Below are 21797 nucleotides of genomic sequence, written 5' to 3'. Positions count from 1 at the left end.
AGGCAGGGAGCTGTGCCAGGTATTATTATTAGCATTTGAATAATTCTGGCTCTCCCCGCAGGCTTTACAAGATAAAAATTCAATAAAAGGCCCCACCATGGGAAGAAAAGGGAGAAGGAAGTAAGGTTAACCCATCAATTTAAGCATACCCTGAACTCCCAAATGGCTTGGACGTAGAACCAAAAACGGGGATAATAATAGGAAGATCAAAAGTGGAATGGAATAGAATAGAATTCAGGATAGGATAGGATAGAAAAGAGAATAGAATGAATAGAACAGAATAGAAATTAGAACTGGAATAGAATAGAAATAAGAATAGAAATAAGAATAGAATAGAATAGAATAGAATAGAATAGAATAGAATAGAATAGAATAGAATAGAAATTAGAGTAGAGTAGAATAGAATTCAGGATAGCGTAAGACAGGATAGGATAGGATAGGATAGAAAAGAATAGAATGGAATAGAAATTAGAACTGGAATAGAATAGAAATGAGAAAGAATGGAATGGAATAGAATAGAAATGAGAAAGAATGGAATGGAATGGAATAGAAATTAGAAAGAATGGAATGGAATAGAATAGAAATTAGAAAGAATGGAATGGAATAGAATAGAAATTAGAAAGAATGGAATGGAATAGAATAGAAATTAGAAAGAATGGAATGGAATAGAATAGAAATTAGAAAGAATGGAATGGAATAGAAATTAGAAAGAATGGAATAGAATAGAATAGAAATGAGAAAGAATGGAATGGAATAGAACAAAAATTAGAAAGCATGGAATAGAATAGAATAGAATAGAATAGAATAGAATAACAGAGTTGGAAGGGGACCTTGGAGGTCTTCCAGTCTAACCTCCTGGTCAGGCAGGAAACTCTATACCCGTGATGGCGAACCTATGGCACACGGAGCCAAGTTGCCTGTCATGTGTGCTGTCGCTCGTTCCTCTTCTGTGTTTCTGGCGCTCATGTGCGCGCAACGATCATCTGGCCTTTGTGCGTGTGGCAGTGCCAGAAACTGGAAGAGCTGCTGTTCCATTTTCCTGCATGAGCATGCGTGCCAGCCAGCTGATTGTCACGCGCGCATGCCCATCCGAAACCCGGAAGACTAGCTGGCTGGCGCACATGTGCAGGCCGGAAACCGGAAGCCCAGACGAGTGCGCATGGCACTCAGTGCCGAAAAGTTTCGCCATCACTGCTCCGTACCATTTCAGACAAATGGTTATCCAACCTCTTCCATTGTTGGAGCATTTACAGCTTCTGGAGGCAAGTTGTTCCACAGGTTAATTGTTCTAACTGTCAGGAAGTTTCTTCTTAGTTCTAGGTTGCTTCTCTCCTTGATTAGTTTTCACCCATTGCTTCTTGTCCTGCCTTCTGGTGCTTTGGAGAATAGCTTGACTCCCTCTTCTTTGGGGCAACCCCTGAGATATTGGAGGCTCCACCCACCTGCACTAATGTAATGCACGAGCACTGCACATGCTCAGAAGGCAGTGCGTATGCATAGACGAGGCACGTGCGCTCACATTTGTGAACCGGTAGGGAAGGAAAGTGAATCCCACCTCAGGGGGGAGCTCCCTCACATCCCGTTTTTGGCCTGGATGGCCTCCTGCAGCACTCTGTTGGCCAAAACGGGGCACGGGGGAGCTGCGTGCATCCCCCACCCCCAGGCCCCAGTTTTTGCTGGCAGAGTGCTGCAGGAGACCATCTAGGCTGAAAATGGCGTGCAGGGCTTAATGCCGCGGTGAAACGACGGACATTCTTGGGGCTCCAAGACTGCCGCCGGATTCTGGTCGCTGGACGATCCATTCTGGACCTAAACCATCCCGAAGAGACGGTAACAGGAAGGGGTACATCCTGTCGATCCCGGAGATACCCGCAAAGTCTCTGGTGATCCGAGAAAAAGCCCCTTTTGCTGGCGGCTTCGAGGCAGCCAGAAGGTTGCTGAAACTGCTGACACCCCTCAATTTAGAAATGGCTTATTTGAGTAGCAAAGTGATCTATGGCCATTTACAACTTGATCTGGTTTAGCACTTTGGGGTAAACCCAGCCCTTATTGGGTTAGCGAGCCATGACACGGGGCTTCAGATGTTTTGCAAACTCGTTGTAGCTTCTATGCAAATCCAGATCTGGGGTCAGGACCCGTGGGAGTGGAAGGCTAGGTGTGGGGAGGAGGTCCAGGCGCAACATACCTTGAAATGAAGGCAGAACAGGGATGACGAAGTACTGTGGGAAAAAAATGACTCAGGAAGGAAATCTTAACCAAGATGTTAACTTCTGGAGAATATTCTGGTGCAGTTGATGCGGTTTTTACTCTGAAGATGACCGTTAATTTTGAGGAAGCTTCTCCTTTTGACCAACGAGTGTTTGACTAGGGGTTTTCTTTACTTCTCCTTTCCCCCTACCCCGAGTACTTTTGACCTAGAAGTATACGTTTTGAAACCTTCAATGTACCTCAAAGTTCTCCACACTCTCCCATGCCCCCTAAAGTGAAGATACTTCCTCAAATTGTGGGTTTCCTCTCTTGTTGCACCACTCTTACGTTTCTCGGCGGAGGCTTCGTCAGGAGGTTACAGAAAGCTCAACCCTTGGTTCCCAGTGCTGGCCCTACGGAAGGAGAAGAGTTTTGGGGAATAAGTTAACCGGGGATTAAAATTTCCTGGCTGGCTTTGTTTGTCCAGAAGAACCCAAGAGCCAAGGTAGAAGATCAAGGATAAGTGATACAGAGAGCAGGGGTCTCCAACCTTGGCAAGTTTAAGCCTGGAGGACTTCAACTCCCAGAGCCAGCTGGGGAATTCTGGGAGTTGAAGTCCTGCAGGCTTAAAGTTGCCAAGGTTGGAGACCCCTTATTCAGAGCAGGAGAACCCAACCTTTTGGACCTCAGGAATCACTAAATTCATAATTTTAAATCCCGCAGACCACTAATAGGATCTGCCTAATGACCGGCTGGGTGGGCGTGGCTAAGTGGTCATGTGACTGGTTGGGCGTGGCCAACTCAATGTCACTCATGTCGAGGGGTGCTTTGCCAGCATCTACTCGCCACTCCTCGCCGACTCCTTAGGGCCCCAACAGGAAGCTGTGGCTGGAGCTAAGCAGCCCCCAGGAGAAAGAGTTGGCAAAACAGCTCAGTTCAAATTGGATCTGGCCGAGAAGGAGACTCAGCAGAAGCACCTCACTGAGGACTAGGAGCATAGCCTTTCCAAGCAGAGGGAAGACCTGTGGGAGTGCAAGGCCAGGTGCTGGCGCCTAGAGGCTCAGTGGGCTGTGATGGTCAGCCAGTTCCAGGCCATGATGCAGTCCCACTGGAACGAGGCCCTCCGGCTCTTCACCACCAGCGATATTTCCCTCCAGCCTCCACCCAAAGCCCCCCACCAGGAGGTTGAAGCAGACCCTAAGTCGGAATTTCTGCCACCCTCCGACCCACAGAAAAAGACCCCAAAGGGGGAGACTCTCTGCAGCAACACAAGCATTCATTGCACGTATCCGTCCCAGAGGGCGTAGTTTGAGGACCCATGATTTAGTGCAATGTAAGAAATGAAAATAACTTTTCTGTGGACCCCCAAACTTTTCTCGCAGACCAGCAGTGGTCCACGGACCCCCAGTTGGTGACGGCTGATATAGAGCAGGGGTCTCCAATCTTGGCAACTTTAAGCCTGGAGGACTTCAATTCCCGCAGCCAGCTGGGGAATTCTGGGAGCGGAAGTCCTCCAGGCTTAAGGTTGCTAAGGTTGGAGACCCCTGATATAGAGGATGTAGAGAAGATACCGTCCCGGGGTCACGCCATCCCCTTTTGCGACCTTCTGACAAGCCAAGTCGCTCGGGGAGCCAGCTCCACTCCACAACCGTGGGACTAATTTAACCATGGCAGGGAATTCACTTAACAACGGTGGCAAGAAAGGTCCAACGGGGCACAAAACTCAACCGAACAACCGTTTCGTTTAGCAACAGAAATGTTGGGTTCGAAAAGGGATCATGTGACCTCCCAGGACACTGCAACGGTCATAAATACGAACCAGTTTGTGTCTGAATTGTGATGGGGAGGCTGCAGCGGTCGTAAGTGTGAAAAAGGGTCCTATTTTTTTCAGTGCCGTTGTAACTTCGAGCGGTCGCTAAGTGAACTGTTGTAAGTCGAGGACTATACCTATACGTAATGTCGACCTGAAGCTTTATTCTTCTGTTTTAGGATGTGAGTCTCTTGGAATATCAGCACCATCCCAGAGAGTACCCTTCGCACCTGCCCCCAGGGTCGCTCTTACACCCGCAACGGCGCAGACCCTCCCTCTTATCCGAATTTCAGCCGGGGAATGAAAGGTAAGACTAAAGAGATAGGATACGTTCGAGGTTCCAACAGATGTTTTTCATCCCAAAAGATACTTATGACCTAATTTTGAAGTTCTCTCTTGTTTGTCTATCTGTCTGTCTGCCTCTCTTCTTTCTCTCTCTCTTTTCTCCTCTCTCTCATCTCTCTCTTTTCTCTCCTCTCTGCTTTCTCTCGCCTCTTCTTTTTTCTCTTCTCTTTTTTCTCTCTCTCTTCTCTCCACTCCTTTTTCTCTCCTTTCTCTCCTCTCTCTTTTCTCCTCTCTCTCCTCTCTCTCTTCTCTCCCCTCTCTTCTTTCTCTCTCCGCTCTCTCTTCTCTTCTGTCTCCTCTCTCTTCTCTCCTCGCTCTTCTTTCTCTCCTCTCTTCTCTCCTCTCTCTCTTTTCTCCTCTCTCCTCTCTTTTCTCTTTCCTCTTTCTCTCTCTCTTTGCTCCTCTCTCTCCTCTCTCTCTTCTCTCCCCTCTCTTCTTTCTCTCTCCTCTCTCTCTTCTCTTCTGTCTCCTCTCTCTTCTCTCCTCTCTCTTCTTTCTCTCCTCTCTTCTCTCCTCTCTCTCTTTTCTCCTCTCTTCTCTCTTTCCTCTTTCCTCTTTCTCTCTCTCTTTTCTCCTCTCTCTCCTCCTCTCTTCTCTCTCCTCTCTCTTCTTTCTTTTTCCTCTCTCTCTCTTTTCTCCCCTCTCCTCTCTCTCTTTTCTCCTCTCTCTCCTCCTTTCTCTCTTCTCTCTCTCTTCTTTTTCTCTCCTCTCTTCTTTCTCTCTCCTCTCTCTCTCTTTTCTCCTCTCTCTCCTCTCTCTTCTCTCCTCTCACTTCTTTATCTCTCCTCTCTCTCCCTCTTTTTTCTCCTCTCTCTCCTCTCTCTTCTTTCTCCTCTGTCCTCTCTGTTCTCTCTGTCTCTCTCTCTTCTCTTTCTCCTCTGTCTCTGTCTCTCTCTCTCACACACACACACACACATGGATAGAGACCCTATTCTGTGTCCTGGACAACTGGCCACGTTGCTGCAGTCACCACGATTTTTGCTCAAAACGATGGCTTGCTTCCGATTGGACCATCATCGCCTTCACTTGACAATCTTAGTGTGCGCGTCAAAACTGCCATGATCACACGATGATCCGCTTTACGACTTAAAGCGGTTGTAATGGCCAGGCTCAATTATAGTCGTAAGTTGTGGACTATCTGTATGGCAGAGTTTGTGATGTTGTACAGTAATATTTTGCGAGATCGAAGGTGTTGTGACCCAGCTCCCCAAATACAACAAAACCTCTGAAGTTAATTAAATGATTCCTTTATTAGGAATGCCGGCAGCCCCAGCGAAAAGCTTCTCTCTCATCGCAGGCTAAGAAATCTGTCTGGCAGGGAGACGAATAATTGTCTGCCACATCTATTCATCTCTGCCCTCTGCCTTTTAACCCCATAGCTAGGGTGGGACTTTGCTAGCAGCAATGACTCTTCCGTCCCAAGGACCGGCCCATAGATATCCACTGCTCTCCTCTCCTCTGCCTTCTGTGCATCTGTGCGTCAGGCCCTGGACACAGATGTTCCTCCTCTTCCTCATCAGCCACCTCCAGACCTGGGGGCTGTTGACCCTGCAACTGAAGGCTGATGGACGGCCCAGGCTCTGCCTCTGTCTCTCTCCATTCCCTCTTCCCCCTTGGAGTTCTCAGGTTGCCTTGAAGCTGACCCTAACTCCCACGCCTCCTCACCCTCCTCTGATGGGCTGACAGGCCACAACAGAAGGTGGGTCAGTCACCGGAACCAGATTCTTATTCAGATACTTATTCTTCCGAGCGTTTGGATTTTTGCCAGAGCTCATCTTCAGGTAATTTCTCTCTACTGAAACACGACTCACAAAAATGCCCAAAATCCCGTATTTCGGTGGAGAGAAATTCACTGAAGGTGAGCTCTGGCATAAATCCAGACGCTTGGAAGAATAAGTATCTCGTTCCGGTGGCCGACCCACCTTCGATCTCACAACGTCATCCTGGAACATGTATATTTGCCTTCAATAACAACAACAACAACAACAACAACAACAACAACAATATTTTGCATTGCTCCTACCCGGATGTTAGATTTCTTAGAGAGCCAGCCATTGGAACTGGAAAATCTGGGCTGGAAAACACGCAAACTTTTGAATATGTACCACGCTTTATATCCACAAAGTGACATCGACAGGTTAATAATAATAATAATAATAATTTTTTATTTGATTAGCCGCAACCCTCTCCCGAAGGACTCGGGGCGGCGTACAATCAAAACAAATAAAAATACACATAAGACAAACATATATACAAAAAGAACAGAGACATATACCTATGTGCATGGAGGAGAGTTGACTTATAAGTGAAAGACAATTAAAAACACAATTTAAAATCCCCTTAAATAAAATTACTAAATTAAAAAAACCCATCAGGAGCGATACGAAGTTATGGTTGAGCCAGGCCAGCTATTTGGAAAAAGGTTGTACCTGCCAAGAAAAATAGGGGGCAGGGGGCTATTGCAAATCCATCAAACTGTAGAGGAAGAAAAAGGAAGTTTGAATGATTATGTGAACCAAAGTACAGAAAAAATGGCTGCAGGCTGTGAAAACGGAGAACAGCATAAAAACAACAGAAACAAAGGCAGAATATAAGGGAAAACAGCTGGATGACAGATTAAATAGATGGAGAACCAAAGCTTTGCATGGACAGCACTTGAAAAACATTGAAGGAAAATGTGATGACAACTTGACATGGACATGGCTTAAGATGGGAACCCTCAAGAAAGAAACGGAAGATTTAATACTGGCTGCTCAAGAACAAGCACTGCAAACTAACGCCATGAAAGCGAAGATACAAAAATCCACTGACAACCCAAACTGCCGACTTTGCAATAACAAAGTCGAAAGTGTTTCACATTTAATATGTGAACGCAGCAAAATCGCACAAACTGATTACAAAGCTAGACACGAGCGAGTTGCTAAATTAATCCACTGGTCATTATGTAAAAAATATGATTTACCTGTATCCAGAAAGCCATGGGAACATAAAGTGGAAAAAGTTATCGAAAATGAGAAGGTGAAGATCTTGTGGGACTTTCGAATACAAACGGATTGTCATTTGGAGCTCAACACGCCAGAGATCACGGTGGGTAGAGGGCAGAAGCGTACAGTTTATTGATATCGCTGTTCCTGGAGATGCCAGAGTCGAAGAAAAAGAAATGGAAAAAATCATGAAATATCGCGACCTGGCCATCGAAACTACACGGCTACGGACGAAGCATGTAAGAGTAATACCCATTGTCATCGGGGCACTTGGCACCAGGTCCAAGAATTTTACAAGATACATCCACAAATTGCAGCTTCCTGCAATAACACCAACGGAACTGCAAAAAACTGCGCTACTCGGAACATCTTGTATTTTAAGAAGGTCCTTGGTTGATACCTAGGATGCTGGCAGCAAACCGTATCAGCCATTAGCACCAGTCACTGGTATTTGTGATGCGTTTTTGAATGTTCAGTTGGCTGAGTTTCATGTTTAATGAATAAAGTATTTAATATTTTGCATTGCTCCTACCCGGATGTTAGATTTCTTAGGGAGCCAATCATTATTGATAAATATGAAATAAAAGGTAAAGGTTCCCTTTGCACATATGTGCTAGTCGTTCCCGACTCTAGGGGGCAGTGCTTATCTCCGTTTCAAAGCCGAAGAGCCAGCGCTGTCCAAAGACGTCTCCGTGGTCATGTGGCCGGCATGACTCAACACTGAAGGCGCACGGAACGCTGTTTCCTTCCCACCAAAGGTGGTTTCTATTTTTCTACTTGCATTTTTTACGTGCTTTCAAACTGCTAGGTTGGCAGAAGCCGGGACAAGTCACGGGAGCTCACTCCGTTACGCGGAGCTAGGGATTCGAACTGCTGAACTGCCAACCTTTCTGATCGACAAGCTCAGCCTCTTAGCCACTGAGCCACCTTAAGTATAAAATACAAGGCATTTTTTTCTTAAAACTTTTCTCGTCGCTTTCTTTGTTCGATTTTGGAGTTTGCCTTTTGGGATGAATAAAGACGGCTTTACGAATCGTCTTGGGAGAAACGGCCTAAAAAAAAAACACCAAACATTTCAAGTCGATCGGCTTGGAGCTCCTCGGCCCAATCTCTTCTCTCTTCCCTGCAGGTCCCAGGAGACGCATGCTCGGACCGAGTCCCACTCGTATCTCTCTGATCTGAGCAAGCAGTCGGAAATCGAGTTCATTGAGACCAAGCGGCCTCGGATGGAGCTGTTACAGGAGCCGCTGCTGAGGCCTCCGACCCTGCTCAGCCACGGAGCAACGGAGGGTTTCTACAGGGTAAGCTGGAAAAAGAAGAAGGTGTACAGGGAGTCCTCGAATTACGACAGTAATAGAGCCCGCCCATTATAGTCCTCAACTGATAGAAGAGAACATTTATAGCTCAGGATAGAACTGTGGGGTCCCTGGTGCTCTCTGAGCTGGGTGGTTTTCTTGGAGACGTTTCATGACCCAGATAGGTAACATCATCAGTGCTAGAAGGGAGTGGGATTTACGGAATGGAGGAGAAGAAGAAAGGGAGGAGGAGGAGGACAACGACGACTGTGGGGTCCTTGGGGCTCTCTGAGCTGGGTGGTTTTCTTGGAGACGTTTCATGACCCAATTAGGGAATATCATCAGTGGTAGAAGGGAGTGGAGATTGGGAAGAGGAGGAGAAAGGAGGATTATTGTGGGGTCCTTGGTGCTCTCTGAGCTGGGTGGTTTTCTTGCAGACCTTTCATTATCCAACTAAGTAACATCATCAGTGCTCGAAGGGAGTGGGGTTTGTAGAATGGAAAAGGAGATGGGGGAGGAGCTTGGTGGTTTTCTTGCAGACATTTCATGACCCAACTAGGTAACATCATCAGAGCTAGAAGGGAGTGGGGTTTGTGGAGGAAAAGGAGATGGGCAGGTGGTAGTGGTGGTGGTGGTGGTGGTGGAGGTGGTGGTGGTGGTGGTGGTGGAGGAGGAGGAGGAGGAGGAGGAGGAGGAGGAGGAGGAGGAGGAGGAGGAGGAGGAGGAGGAGGACGACGACAATGGTGATGATGACTTGAGATTCTTGGAGCTCTCTAAGCTTGGTTGTTTTCTTGTGGAAATTTCATGACCCAACTAGGTAATATTATCAGTGCTAGAACTGAATGGGGTTTGTGGAGTGGAGGAGAAGACGGGAGGAGGAGGAGGAAGACGACTGTAGGTTCCTTGGAGCTCTCTGAGCTTGGTGGTTTTCTTGCAGACATTTCATGACCCAACTGGGTAACATCATCAGAGCTAGAAGGGAGTGGGGTTTGTGGAGGAGAAGGAGATGGGGAGGTGGTAGTGGAGGAGGAGGAGGAGAAGGACAATGGTGATGATGACTTGAGATTCTTGGAGCTCTCTAAGCTTGGTTGTTTTCTTGTGGAAATTTCATGACCCAACTAGGTAATATTATCAGTGCTAGAACTGAATGGGGTTTGTGGAGTGGAGGAGAAGACGGGAGGAGGAGGAGGAAGACGACTGTAGGTTCCTTGGAGCTCTCTGAGCTTGGTGGTTTTCTTGCAGACATTTCATGACCCAACTGGGTAACATCATCAGAGCTAGAAGGGAGTGGGGTTTGTGGAGGAGAAGGAGATGGGGAGGTGGTAGTGGAGGAGGAGGAGGTGGAGGTGGAGGAGAAGGACAATGGTGATGATGACTTGAGATTCTTGGAGCTCTCTAAGCTTGGTTGTTTTCTTGCAGACATTTCATGACCCAAGTGGGTAACATCATCAGTGCTAGAAGAATGTGTGGGCTTTGCTGTCTGTTTACATACAAGTGGCTTCCCCTGTTTGTGTTGGTGGGAGTATTTTTTGGTGGTTCCTTGATCGAGCTGTTGTTTACTGTTCGATGGTTTGTCCGAGTGGGAGGTTGGTCATGCTTGAATGTTGGCAGAAGGTGAGATCGCTAAATCCTCCCCCGTTGAGGGTGAGTGGAGGGGGATGAGTAGGTTATCGGAGATGCCCAGTAGGCCTCCCACAATGATGGAGAGACTTGGCTTCTGGGTGCTTCAAAGAAGGAAACCATCTCTCCTGCCCCCACAACCAGCCAGCTGTCCAAAGAAGGAAGTCGAGTTGTGAGGAGAGGCTAATGGTGTGGTCCCTTCTGGAGGACACCGAGGGAGTGACAGTTGGTGTGGTGGAACAATGGAGGTCTTGTCTCTCTTTCCTGCTCGTCAGAAATCGAGATGGCCAACTTGGACGAGGTCTCCTGGTAGGAAGCAGCTGTTTTGAGGGCCAGCCAGGCAGCTTCTCCCTGGTTTAAGGTTACAGATGGAGTCAGCTGGAGAAAGGAGGAGGGTCTGAGTGAGGAGTGAAGGACAGTGGCCAAGTCAACAGGCCCAAGTTGGCTGCGTTCAGACGACGGAAGCGTTGGGTCTTCAAGAAGGCCACTCCTTGAGTTCTCCTAGAAGTTCCTTAGAAGAAGCTTTCTTCTCATGGAGCTTCCATTCTCCTCTTTCCATCTGTAGGACCGAGGCATCGCTGGGAAACTGGAGCCCGTTTCTCCCATCCCTTCTGCCCATGTTGACTCGGAACTGGATCTCCTCCCATCCCGGCTCTCGAAGGAGGAGCTGATCCAGAACATGGACCGCGTGGACCGAGAGATCACCATGGTGGAACAGCAGATCTCCAAGTTGAGGAAAAAGCAGGTAGCAAGATCCTCCTCCTCAAACTTTAACGATAAATTAACCAAGGGTTGGAAGTGTCACCAGGCATGTCCGGGATCATATTATCATGTGGGGGGCACGCGCAGAGGCAAAAAAATATTGGGCAAAAATTTGCATGTGATTGGAAAGGACGATAGAGCAGCACATTGATTTAAATTGTTTTTGATGGGTATTTCACCAGAGAAATAAGAGTAAAGAAAATGCATATTTAACTATTCACGTGATAACTGCAGCTAGAATTGTATTTGCACAAAATTGGAAAATGGAAAAAAATCCCCCCCGAGGGAGAGGTAATTTTAAAAATATTGGGCCGTGGGGAAATGAACAGGTTAACGTTGGCAATGAAAGAGAAGGAAGAATCAGAGTATTATAAGACATGGGGATGTTTGTACCGCTGGATAGAAAATGAATGTAGACAAAAAGAAACAGAAAGTGGAATAATTTGGGGGAGGGGAAAAAAAAGAAGGTAGTAGAATTATAGGGGAGGAGCTGAATTGAAAGGTCATTGAAATGTAAATGGAAAGGCGAGATAAAAATGGATTAAACACGATGTAACTGTTAAATATGATGACACAAAAGATGACACACTGTAAAATGAGGTAAGAGTGGTGATGGAAAAATAATAAATTAAAATTAAAAAAAGATCCTCCCCCAAACTGACGTTACGGACACCGGTTGAGGCGTTTTTTCATACGGATTTCAACCCAAGAAGGTCCAGAATGGATTCGGTCAGAGACACAGATCCGTTTTGATCGGGTTCTAGTTGTGACTCGATCACTTCCTTCCGCCAGGTAGAACACGGGGAGGGCGTGACGGGGAGACCGGTGGCTTTTAGAGGCATCAACTAGAAAACATCAAGAAAACCAACATTTCCCAGGATTGGGCTGAATGACCGCAGTTTCCAGATGCACACAGACAGGCAGTCCTCGACTTACGGCCACAGTTGGGGCCAGAATTTTGGTTGCTAAGCGAGTTGTCACATGACTGGCTATGATTTTGAGACCATTTTGTCCGGGGGTGATTAAGAGAATTCGCACAGTCGTTAAATGAACCCTTCCCCAATGGAGAACTCTGCTTTGGAGGATGCCAGCTGGGGAAGTTGGCAACTCACAATCGTCGGACGCTGCAAACGTCATAAAGGCGAGACAGGTTGTTGCGACGGTTGGAGTGATAACTCGCTTCTTCCAAGGCTGTCGTAACTTTGAACCACCGTGTAAGTCGAGGATTGCCCTTATGGCAATTTGTAGGGAGGCGAATAGGACGTTGGTCTCGGGGGGGGGGGGGGGCTTCCAAAGAGCGCCCCCTACCTTGTTTTCGATTGCTCCTCTGCTTCTATCTACAGCAACAGCTGGAGGAAGAAGCGGCCAAACCTCTGGAGCCCGAGAAATCCATCTCTCCTCCACCGCTGGAGTCGAAGCACCGCAGCCTGGTCCAGATCATCTACGACGAGAATCGGGTGAGCTGCCCTCTTGAACCCGGGTTACAGTTTGGAAACCAGGGTGGATGGATGTGAATGGGTGGGTAGAGGGAGGAAGGGGTGGGTGGACTGATGAATTGAGGGGTGGATGGATTGATGGAGGCATGGGGGGGGGGGTTGAGGGATGGATGGATGGATGGAAGGATGGATGGATAAATTGAGGGAGGAAGGGATGGAGGCATGGGTGGGTTGAGGGATGGATGGATGGAAGGATGGATGGATGGATAAATTGAGGGAGGAAGGGATGGAGGCATGGGTGGGTTGAGGGATGGAAGGATGGATGGATGGATAAATTGAGGGAGGAAGGGATGGAGGCATAGGTGGGTGGGTGAAGGGATGGATGGATGGATAGAGGCATGGGTGAGTGAGTGGAGGGAGGGAGGAAAGGAGGTATGGATGGATGGATGGAGCGATGGGTGGGTGAGTGGAGGGAGGAAAGGAGGTATGGATTGAAGGATGCAGGCATGGATGGATGGAGCGATGGGTGAGTGAGTGGAAGGAGGAAAGGAGGTGTGGATTGAGTTATGGAGGGATAGATGGAGGGATGGGTGAGTGGAGGGAAGGAGGGAAGGATGGATTGAGGGATGGATGGATGGAGGGTGGATGGGTGAAAAAAGGGTGGATGGTTGGACAGAGAAATGGATGGATAGAAAGATGGACAGAAGGCAGACGGATGGATAGAGATGGAAAGAGGGAGAGAGAGGGAGAGGGAGGGAGGGAACAATAACCTGAAATAAATTATTGCCCTATTCCTTTCCTTCATGAGATTATCCAAGCTATTTCTCAGGGACTAAAAGTTCCTCCTTTGAGGGGGCCACCAACTTGCTTCTCATTGTTGGGAGTCTTCTCCCCCTCCTCCATCAGTGGGGGGATGGGAGACACAAGGGGAAAAGCTCTCTCCCTTCCCCGCCCCCCACTTGTTGACTCTGACTGGGATGTTAAAGAGTCTTTAAACACCTGGCTTTGTTCCCAGGAGGGAGGGGATGCCAGAGACCCCCACTCCACCCTGGGAATAGAGGGAGGACCTTAAAGAAAAGGCCATTTGCTCATTGGCTGGGTTGGGGTCGACTATGTGCCCTCAAGAGCACCTGGGTCCTGGTCCCTTCCCTGAAGACTAGCAAAGTGGGTCAGCCGTGGTTGTGTGAATAGGGCCCGTGTGGTGCCAATCCTCAGCGTGGTTATTCCAAAGGGGCTTTTTCAGGAGGCATAACTGGACTTTCTTTCTTTTACCTTGAAGATGTTTCGCTTCTCCTCCAAGAAGCTTCTTCAGCTCTGACTGGATGGTGGGGAATGGAAGGATTTATGCTCCTTGCAGACGGCTGGTCATTTGCATCCTTTGAGAGGGTCGTTGAGGCCGCTTGGAGGTTTCCCTGTGTCTTCAGGGTCACCTGAGTGATGCAGATGGTTCCTGTAGTCTGCATTTTCACCACTCAGGTGACCCCGAGGACCCCAAAAAACCTCCAAGTGGCCTCAACGACCCTCTAAAAGGATGCAAATGACCAGCAAGGAATATAAATCCTTCCATTCCCCCTCATCCAATCAGAGCTGAAGAAGCTTCTTGGAGGAGAAGCGAAATGCCTTCAAAAGAAACCCCCCAGAAAGTCCTGTTGCTTCCTGAAAAAGCCCATTTGGGACAACCGGGACTTATGGAGAAGCTCCATGGACTTTCAATCCAGAACTAAGGAGGAATTTCCTGACAGTGAGAACAATTCACCAGTGGAACAGAAGTTGCCTCTGGAAGTTTTAGGTGCTCCAACACGGGGGTTTTTTAAGAAGAGACTGCGCAGCCATTTGTCTGGACTGGTGCAGGGCAGGTGGGGTGGGCTAGAAGACCTCCAAGGTCCCTTCCAGGGCTGTTGTTCTGTGTTCTGAATAGGCGTTCCTCAGCATTGCAAAAGGAACCTGGCAAAGACCAGCGGATTATTTTTCATTTGTCCCCAAAGCTCTGCAGTTGTTCCTGGCCTCCCCCTCCCCTCCCCTCCCCTCCCTCCTCCCTCGCCTGCCTTGGAGCGAACGCCTGTCAGCTTCCTTTTTGGGAGTTGACCTCATCCTTCCCCTGCTACCCCCCCTCTCCCACCCCTCTCCCTTCCTCTCCCCCCTCTCTTTCTCTCCTCTCTTTCTCTGTCTCTCCTCTCTCTTTCTCTCCTTTCTTTCTCTCCTCTCTTTTTCTCTCTGTCTCTCCTCTCTCTTCTTCTCTTTTCTCTCTCTCATTCTTTCCCTGTCTGTTTCTCTCTCCCCCCTCTCTCGTTCTCTCTCCTCTCCTCTCTTCCCCTCTCTTTCTTTTCATTTTCTCATTCTTTCCCTCTCTTTCTGTCTGTCTCTCTTCTCTCTCTCTTCCTCTCCCCCTCTCCCTTCCTCTCCCCCCTCTCTGTCTCTCCTCTCTCTTTCTTTCTCTTCTCTTTTTCTTCCCTCTCTCCTCTCTCCTCTCTTCTCTTTTCTCTCTCTTTCTCTTTCTCTCTCTCTTCTCTCTTCCCTTCTTTTTTCTTTTTTTCATTCTCCCTCTCTGTCTCTCTCTCTCTTCTCTCTCTCTCTCTCTTCCTCCCACCCTTTCCCCCTCTCTCTTCCTCTCCCAGTCTCTCTGTCTCTCCTCTCTCTCTTTCTCTTCTCTTTCTCTCCTCTCTCTTTCTCTCTCCCCCTCTCTCTTCTCTTTTCTTTCTCTCTCTCTCTCTTCTCTCTTCCCTTCTCTTTCTTTTCATTTTCTCATTCTCTCCCTCCATCTCTCTCTCTTCTCTCTCTCTCTTCCTCTCCACCTTCTCTGTGTCTCTCCTCTCCCTTTCACTTCCTCTCTTTTCTCTCTTCTCTCTTTCTCTTTCTCTTTCTTTTCTTTCTCTCTCTGATTCTCTCCATCCTTGTCTGTCTCTTTCTCTCTTCTCTCTGTTTCTCTCCTCTCCTCTCTCCCTCCCTCTCCCTCTTTCTGTCTGTCTGTCTCTCCTCTTTTTCTCTTTCTTCTTTCTTTCCTCTTTCCTCTCTTTGTCTCTCTCCTCTCTCTGTCTTCTTTCTCTCTCCCCCTCTCCCTCTGCCTTTCTCTCTCTCTCTCCTCTCTTTCTCTCTCTTTCTCTCCTCTCTCTCCCCCTCTCCCCCCTCCCAGTTTTTCCTCTCCGGTGCTGGCAGCCGTTCTCCTGCAGCCGCCGCTGCCGAGTTCATGCGAGGACAGCCGCTGCCGCATCTTTTCTGCAGCTCCCCCTCCCTTTCCTGCACTTCTGCTGTGTCAAGAAAAATAAAGGGAAGGAGTGAAAGAGGCCATTAAAAGGCAGGTTTGCCCATTTTTGGAAGCACAGTCCTCCTCCCTCTGGGGTTTGCAGTTAACAAGAGTTGGAAGGGACCTTGGAGGTCCTCTATTCCAGCCCCCTGCACAAGCAGGAGACCCTGTACCATTGCAATAGGGTTTTTTGTTTCAGCTGTCCAGATCTCAGGAGGCTTGTGGTGTGTTTGTGGTGATGAGGAAACATGCAGTGTTTGCATTGAGAACATAGAATAAGGGGGCTGGAAGGGACCTTGGAGGTCTTCTAGTCCAACCCCCTGCTTAGGCAGGAAATCCTATACATTTCTGGACAAACGGCTCTCCAGTCTTTTCTTGAAAACCTCAACCGAAGGGAGAAAGGGGGAGGCAGGAGAGACGCTGCCCATTTCCTGCTCAAAACGCCTGCTTCACAGGTAGTCCTCGAAATTACAATTACTTGTTTAGCGACGGTTGAAAGTGACTTGCGACCGGTCCTCGCATTAGGACCGTTGCAACATCCCCAAAAAAGTGACTTGCGACCGGTCCTCGCATTATGACCGTAGTAACATCCCCCCAAAGTGACTTGCGACTGGTCCTCGCATTATGACCGTAGTAACATCCCCCCCAAGTGACTTGTGACCGGTCCTCATATTATGACCGTAGTAACATCCTCCCCCAAGTGACTTGCGACCGGTCCTCGTATTATGACCGCAGTAACATTCTCCCCCCAAAGTGACTTCAGACCGGTCCTCGCATTACGACCGTCGCAACATCCCCACGGCCCCCTGTGCAAAATTCAAGACGCTGGGCAACGGGCTTGCACTTATGACCGTGGCTAAGTCCCGGGGTCACGCGATCCTCTTTTGCGACCTTCGGATGAGCAACGTCAAAGGATTCACTTAACAACCATGTGACTAAGTTTTACAGTGGCAGGGATTCGCTTAATGGTGGCAAGGAAGGTCGTAAAATAGGGACAAAACCTACTGAGAAAATGCCTGACTTAACAACTGACATGTTGGGCTCTATTAAGGTCTTAAGACGAGGACTGCCTCTCCTTCCTCCCCTCCCCTCCCTTTCCTTTCCTTTCCTTTCCTTCTTCTATCTTCCTTTCTTTTCTTTTCCTTTCCTTTCTTTTCCTTTCCATTCTTTTCCTTTTCTTTCCTTTCCTTTCCTTTCTTTTCCTTTCCTTTCTTTTCTTTTCCTTTTATTTGTTTTCCTTTCTTTCCCTTCCCTTCTCTTCTTTCCTTTCCTCCTTTCCTTCTTCTATCTTCCTTTCTTTTCCTTTCCTTTCTTTTCCTTTCCATTCTTTTCCTTTCCTTTCTTTTCCTTTCCTTTCTTTTCCTTTCCTTTCTTTTCTTTTCCTTTTATTTGTTTTCCTTTCTTTCCCTTCCCTTCCCTTCTTTCCTTTCCTCCTTTCCTTCTTCTATCTTCCTTTCTTTCCCTTCACTTTCCTTTCCACCTTTCCTTCTATTGTCCTTTCCTTTCTTTTCCTTTCCTTTCTTTTTTAAAAAGAAAATTGAAAAACTGGATGTGATGCCTCTCGGCCAGAGAAAAGAGGCACCGTCTCTTTCTGGGACTCTCTTGGGACTCTCAATAACAATCGATATGCCTGAATTTCAATTTGTTTTCTGCCTCTTCCCTTGTATCTCTTTTGTTCCTGAAAGGTCTATAAATACATTGCTCTAGGCCGAAGAACAGAAGGTTGAGCACACACACACACCCCGTCCCTCATTTTTTAAAAAACAAAACCTAATTGCTGCCAAATACAATTTGCATTGACCAATTTATACATTAACAGATTAACAGAGTTGGAAGGGACCTTGGAGGTCATTTAGTCCGCCCAAGCAGACCCTACCTACACCATTTCTGAGAAATAGCAGTCCAGTCTCTTCTTGAAAGCTTCCAGGGATGAAGCTCCCACAACTTCCGAAGGCAACTTCTATTCCATTGAATACAGAATAGTGGAGTTGGAAGGGACCTTGTAGGTCATCTAGTCCAGCCCTCCCACCCAAGCAGGAGACCCAACGCCATTTCTGACAGAGGACAGTCTAGTCTCTTCTTGAAATCCTCCAGGGATGAAGCTCCCACAACTTCCGAAGGCAACGTCTGTTCCATGGGTTGATTGTTCTCACTGTCAGGAAATTTATCTTTATTTCCAGGTTGAATCTCTCCTTGTTCATTTCCCATCCATTATTCCTTCTTTGGCCTTCATGGGCTTTGGAGAATAGCTTGACCCCCTCCTCTCTGTGGCAGCCCCTCAAATATTGGAAGATGCTCTCCTGTCTCCCCTGGTCCTTCTCTTCACTAGACTAGCCATGCCCAGTTCCTGCAACCGTTCATCGTATGTTTTAGCCTCCAGGCCTTTGATCATCTTAGATATATTCAGATTAACAGAGTTGGAAGGGACCTGGTAGGTCATCTATTCCAACCCCCTGCCCATGCAGGAGATCCTACACCATTTCTGACCAATGGCACTCCAGTCTCCCAACTTTGTTGGGCGGGGAGGGTGGGGCATTGATGCTCTCCAAGCTTGGCGTTTCTCTTACAGATGTTTCATTGCCCAAATAAGGTAAGATCATTGGTTGCTCAGCAGCAGCAGCAGGAGCACTGATGATGTTCCCTAGTTGGGTCATTCAATGCCTGCAAGAAAAGCACCAAGCTCAGAGAACACCAAGGACCCCACAATAATCCTCCTCCTCCCTCTAGCACTGATGATGTTACCTAAAGGGGTAATGAAACATTTGCAAGAAAACCACCAAGCTCAGAAAGCATCAAGGACCCCACCGTCCTCCTCCTCTTCCTCCATTCTGCAAAATCCTCCTCCCTTCTAGCACTGATGATACACCCTGGTTGGTTGAGAAAATAACCTCTGAGAGCATCAAGGACCCACCTGAGCTACAAATACTCTCCTTTACCAGCGGGAAAGTTTTGCCTAAGACCTTGGGGGGGGGAGCGTTCCTTTCCAGCCCCTTCTAGTTGGATGGGGCATCCTGGCTTGTTGTGTCTGTTTGCGCTAGATGACTCCAAGTTGGCTCCCTGCAGTTATGGCAGGCTGGCAAAGATTTGTCCTTCGTGGTTTTCTCCTCCTCCTCCTCCTCCTCCTCCTCCTCCTCCTCCTCCTCCTCCTCCTCCTCCTCCTCCTCCTCCCTTGTTTGTGTCCGCACGTCAAAATTGCAACCTCCAATATATTACCATATTTCTAAATAGGAACGTAGCTTGATTGTAAGTTGGAGAATCGGAAACAAATTAGATAGAGGAAATATGTTTTTCTAAAGAATAATAGATAGAAAGATTAAAGGCTTATAGATGTTAGCGTTTTTTTTTAATGTAAATTTTTAATAATACAAAGAGAATTATTTACATTCGATGAGTGTGAAAAAGAACACTAATATTGTTGGTAAATTGGATCAATAGGAATGATGCTCAGATCTAACACTGTGCACCCATAATATGGATGTATACTTTATATATATATATGTTATATTTGTACTGGTAATGTTATATTTGTACTGCAACTGTAACAAATATGTTATATTTGTACTGATTATATATATATATATATATATATATATATATATATATATATATATATATATATATATATATATATATATATATATATCAGTACATATCAGTACATATATATCAGTACATATCAGTACATATATATATGTATTTGTGTTACAACCCCTGGTATGACTATATACATACATATATATATATATATATATATATATATATATATATATATATATATATATATATATATATATATATATATGTTGTATTTGTGCTGATAAATAAATAAAGGGAGACTAGTATAGATCTATTTCAAGCTATTTAGCTCTCATCAGCTAGCCATACACTTACTATAGCTTGAAATAGATCTATACTAGTCTCCCTTTATTTATTTATCAGCACAAATACAACACAAACATAGCAAAGGCAACATTAAAAATAAAAATATGGTTTTCTGCCTGGATGGTCTTCTGTAATGAGCCGAAGGACAGAAAGAGGGAGTAGTGAGCTCCCTCCTATATTTGGGCATACCAGTGGTTGTAACACAACACACACACACACACACACACACACACACACACACACCACACAGACTAAAATTGCAACCTGCAGACCCAATCTGGTAATGCAAGAGGCAGCCACTGGGGGGTTGTCTGGTTGTGTAAATGCTCCCCAGGTACAGCTCCTGTTTTGGAGCTCTGCCTTGTGGCATTGTGGAGGAGCAGATCGTCCCCTTCACAACGGGGGGGGAGGGGGGGGGCAAACGTTCATTTTTCCGCACTCTTTTTCCGTTCTCATTCCGGAGTTCTGCAAACTGAGGTTATTATTGTTGAGTGAGTATAATGGGCTTTTCCTCACCAGCTGCTAATCTAACTGTACCGTCTTTGTGTACCCAGATGCAGCTGGGGGGGGGGGGGCGGACACAAACGTGCGCCCCATGGCTTACTTCCACTCTGGGGTGTTAAACCCTCCTGTTGTTGTTTTCACACACACCCCTTAGAAATTTGTGCAATTGTGACTTCTTTTTTTTTTTTTGCTTCTCAGTCCAACCCACCTCGCAGGGTTGTTTTTCTGGGGAAAACAGGAGGAGAGGAAAAGGGTATTGGTTGTGTTTGTTGCCTTGAGGTATTTGCAAAAAATAAAGGCAAACAAAGGGATTAGAGGAGTTATGTCGTGGTAATAGGGCGTCCTCGGCTTACGACCACGATTGAGTCCCAGTTTTTTGTTGCTAAACAAGACAGTAGTGAAGTGGGGGTTTGCCCCATTTTATGGCCTTTCCTGCCGCCGTCGTGAAGTGAAGCATGGCAGCCGTTAAGTTGGTTGACACCTTCGTTCAGGGAATCTGGCCTCCCCAGATTTCAGAAAGTTGCAAAACAGGGATCACATGGACACCCCCCCAACGCCCCGATGCTGCAACCGTCATAAGTACATGCCAGTTGCCGAGCATCTTTTAAATTTTGATCCCATGATAGACAGGGACCCTACAACGGTCGTAAAACAAGTCATAAGTCACTTTTTCCAGTGTCGTCGTAACTTCAAACGGCGACTAATGGTGTTAAGTATCTGTACAGCTGTTGGTTTGGACAGTCTGAGAATTAAATTTGGGACTAACTCCACTCTATAAAGCCTTAGTAAGGCCACACCTAGAGACCTGCATCTAGTTTTAGTCCCCAGACTATAAAAAAGATGTTGAGACTCTAGAAAGAGAGCAGAGAAGAGCAACCAGGATGATGAGGGGACTGGAGGCTAAAACATACGATGAATGATTGCAGGAACTGGGCATGGCTTGTCTAGGGAAGAGAAGGACCGGGGAGACAGAATAGCAGTCTTCCAATATTTGAGGGGCTGCCACAGAGAGGAGGGGGCTCAAGCTATTCTCCAAAGCACCCGAAGGCCAGACAAGGGAGAATGGATGGAAACTGACCAAGGAGAGATTCAATCTGGAAATAAGGAGGAATTTCCTGACAGTGAGAACAATCAACTCATGGAACAGAAGTTGCCTTCGGAAGTTGTGGGAGCTTCATCCCTGGTGGCTTTCAAGATGAGACTGGACTGCCATCGGTCAGAAATGGTGTAGGGTCTCCTGCTTGGGGTGGTGGTGGACTAGATGACCCACAAGGTCCCTTCCAACTCCGTTAACCTGTTAAATCTCCTTTTCCCCTCTAGAAAGTCCCCTTCGTGTTTATCCCTCTAATTTTTCCTGGCCCTGTTCCAAGTTGGATTTTGTAAGGGGGGGCATTTTCCCTGTGCAGGGGCCTCTCTTAGGAGCACAAAGTGTTTTTTTCCCAGGATGGGGAGGAGCCCACAGGCAGGTAAAGCAAGACGGTGGGGGGTAAGAAGAAGAAGACTTTGCAAAGACCTTGGATGGATGACCCCACGACCCCCATGCAAAATAATACTACAACCCTCTTCCCTTAAAAAGAAAAAAGGTCTAAAATAACCTTCTTTGCTCCTTGTAAAAAAAACCTTCTCTACCCTTCCAAAACCATGGGAGAGCATCCTAAGGAAGAAAGCGAAAAGGAAAGGGGGGGGGGGGTTATTTCTGGCAGAGAAATTGAGAAAGAGCCGAAGACCCCT

The 21797-nt window shown here is 47.0% G+C and overlaps 1 protein-coding gene across 10 annotated transcripts in view; it reads left to right on the top strand.

Annotated features, from left to right (window-relative positions):
- NCOR2 (nuclear receptor corepressor 2) overlaps positions 1-21797 on the top strand; it is a 213267-nt gene that overhangs the window by 37875 nt on the left and 153595 nt on the right. For all 10 annotated transcript variants that reach the window (XM_081966828.1, XM_081966827.1, XM_081966826.1 and 7 more), the window contains exons 3-6: positions 4177-4304; positions 8456-8627; positions 10807-10986; positions 12347-12460. In XM_081966828.1, the coding sequence (XP_081822954.1) occupies positions 4177-4304; positions 8456-8627; positions 10807-10986; positions 12347-12460 (594 nt within the window). The remainder of the gene's footprint in view (positions 1-4176; positions 4305-8455; positions 8628-10806; positions 10987-12346; positions 12461-21797) is intronic.

The sequence above is a fragment of the Natrix helvetica genome (genome assembly GCF_964273705.1).
Source record: "Natrix helvetica genome assembly, chromosome: 14".
Taxonomy (NCBI): domain Eukaryota; kingdom Metazoa; phylum Chordata; class Lepidosauria; order Squamata; family Natricidae; genus Natrix; species Natrix helvetica.
The sequence above is the reverse complement of the archived record's forward strand: the minus strand, read 5'-3'. Positions and strand labels throughout refer to the sequence as shown.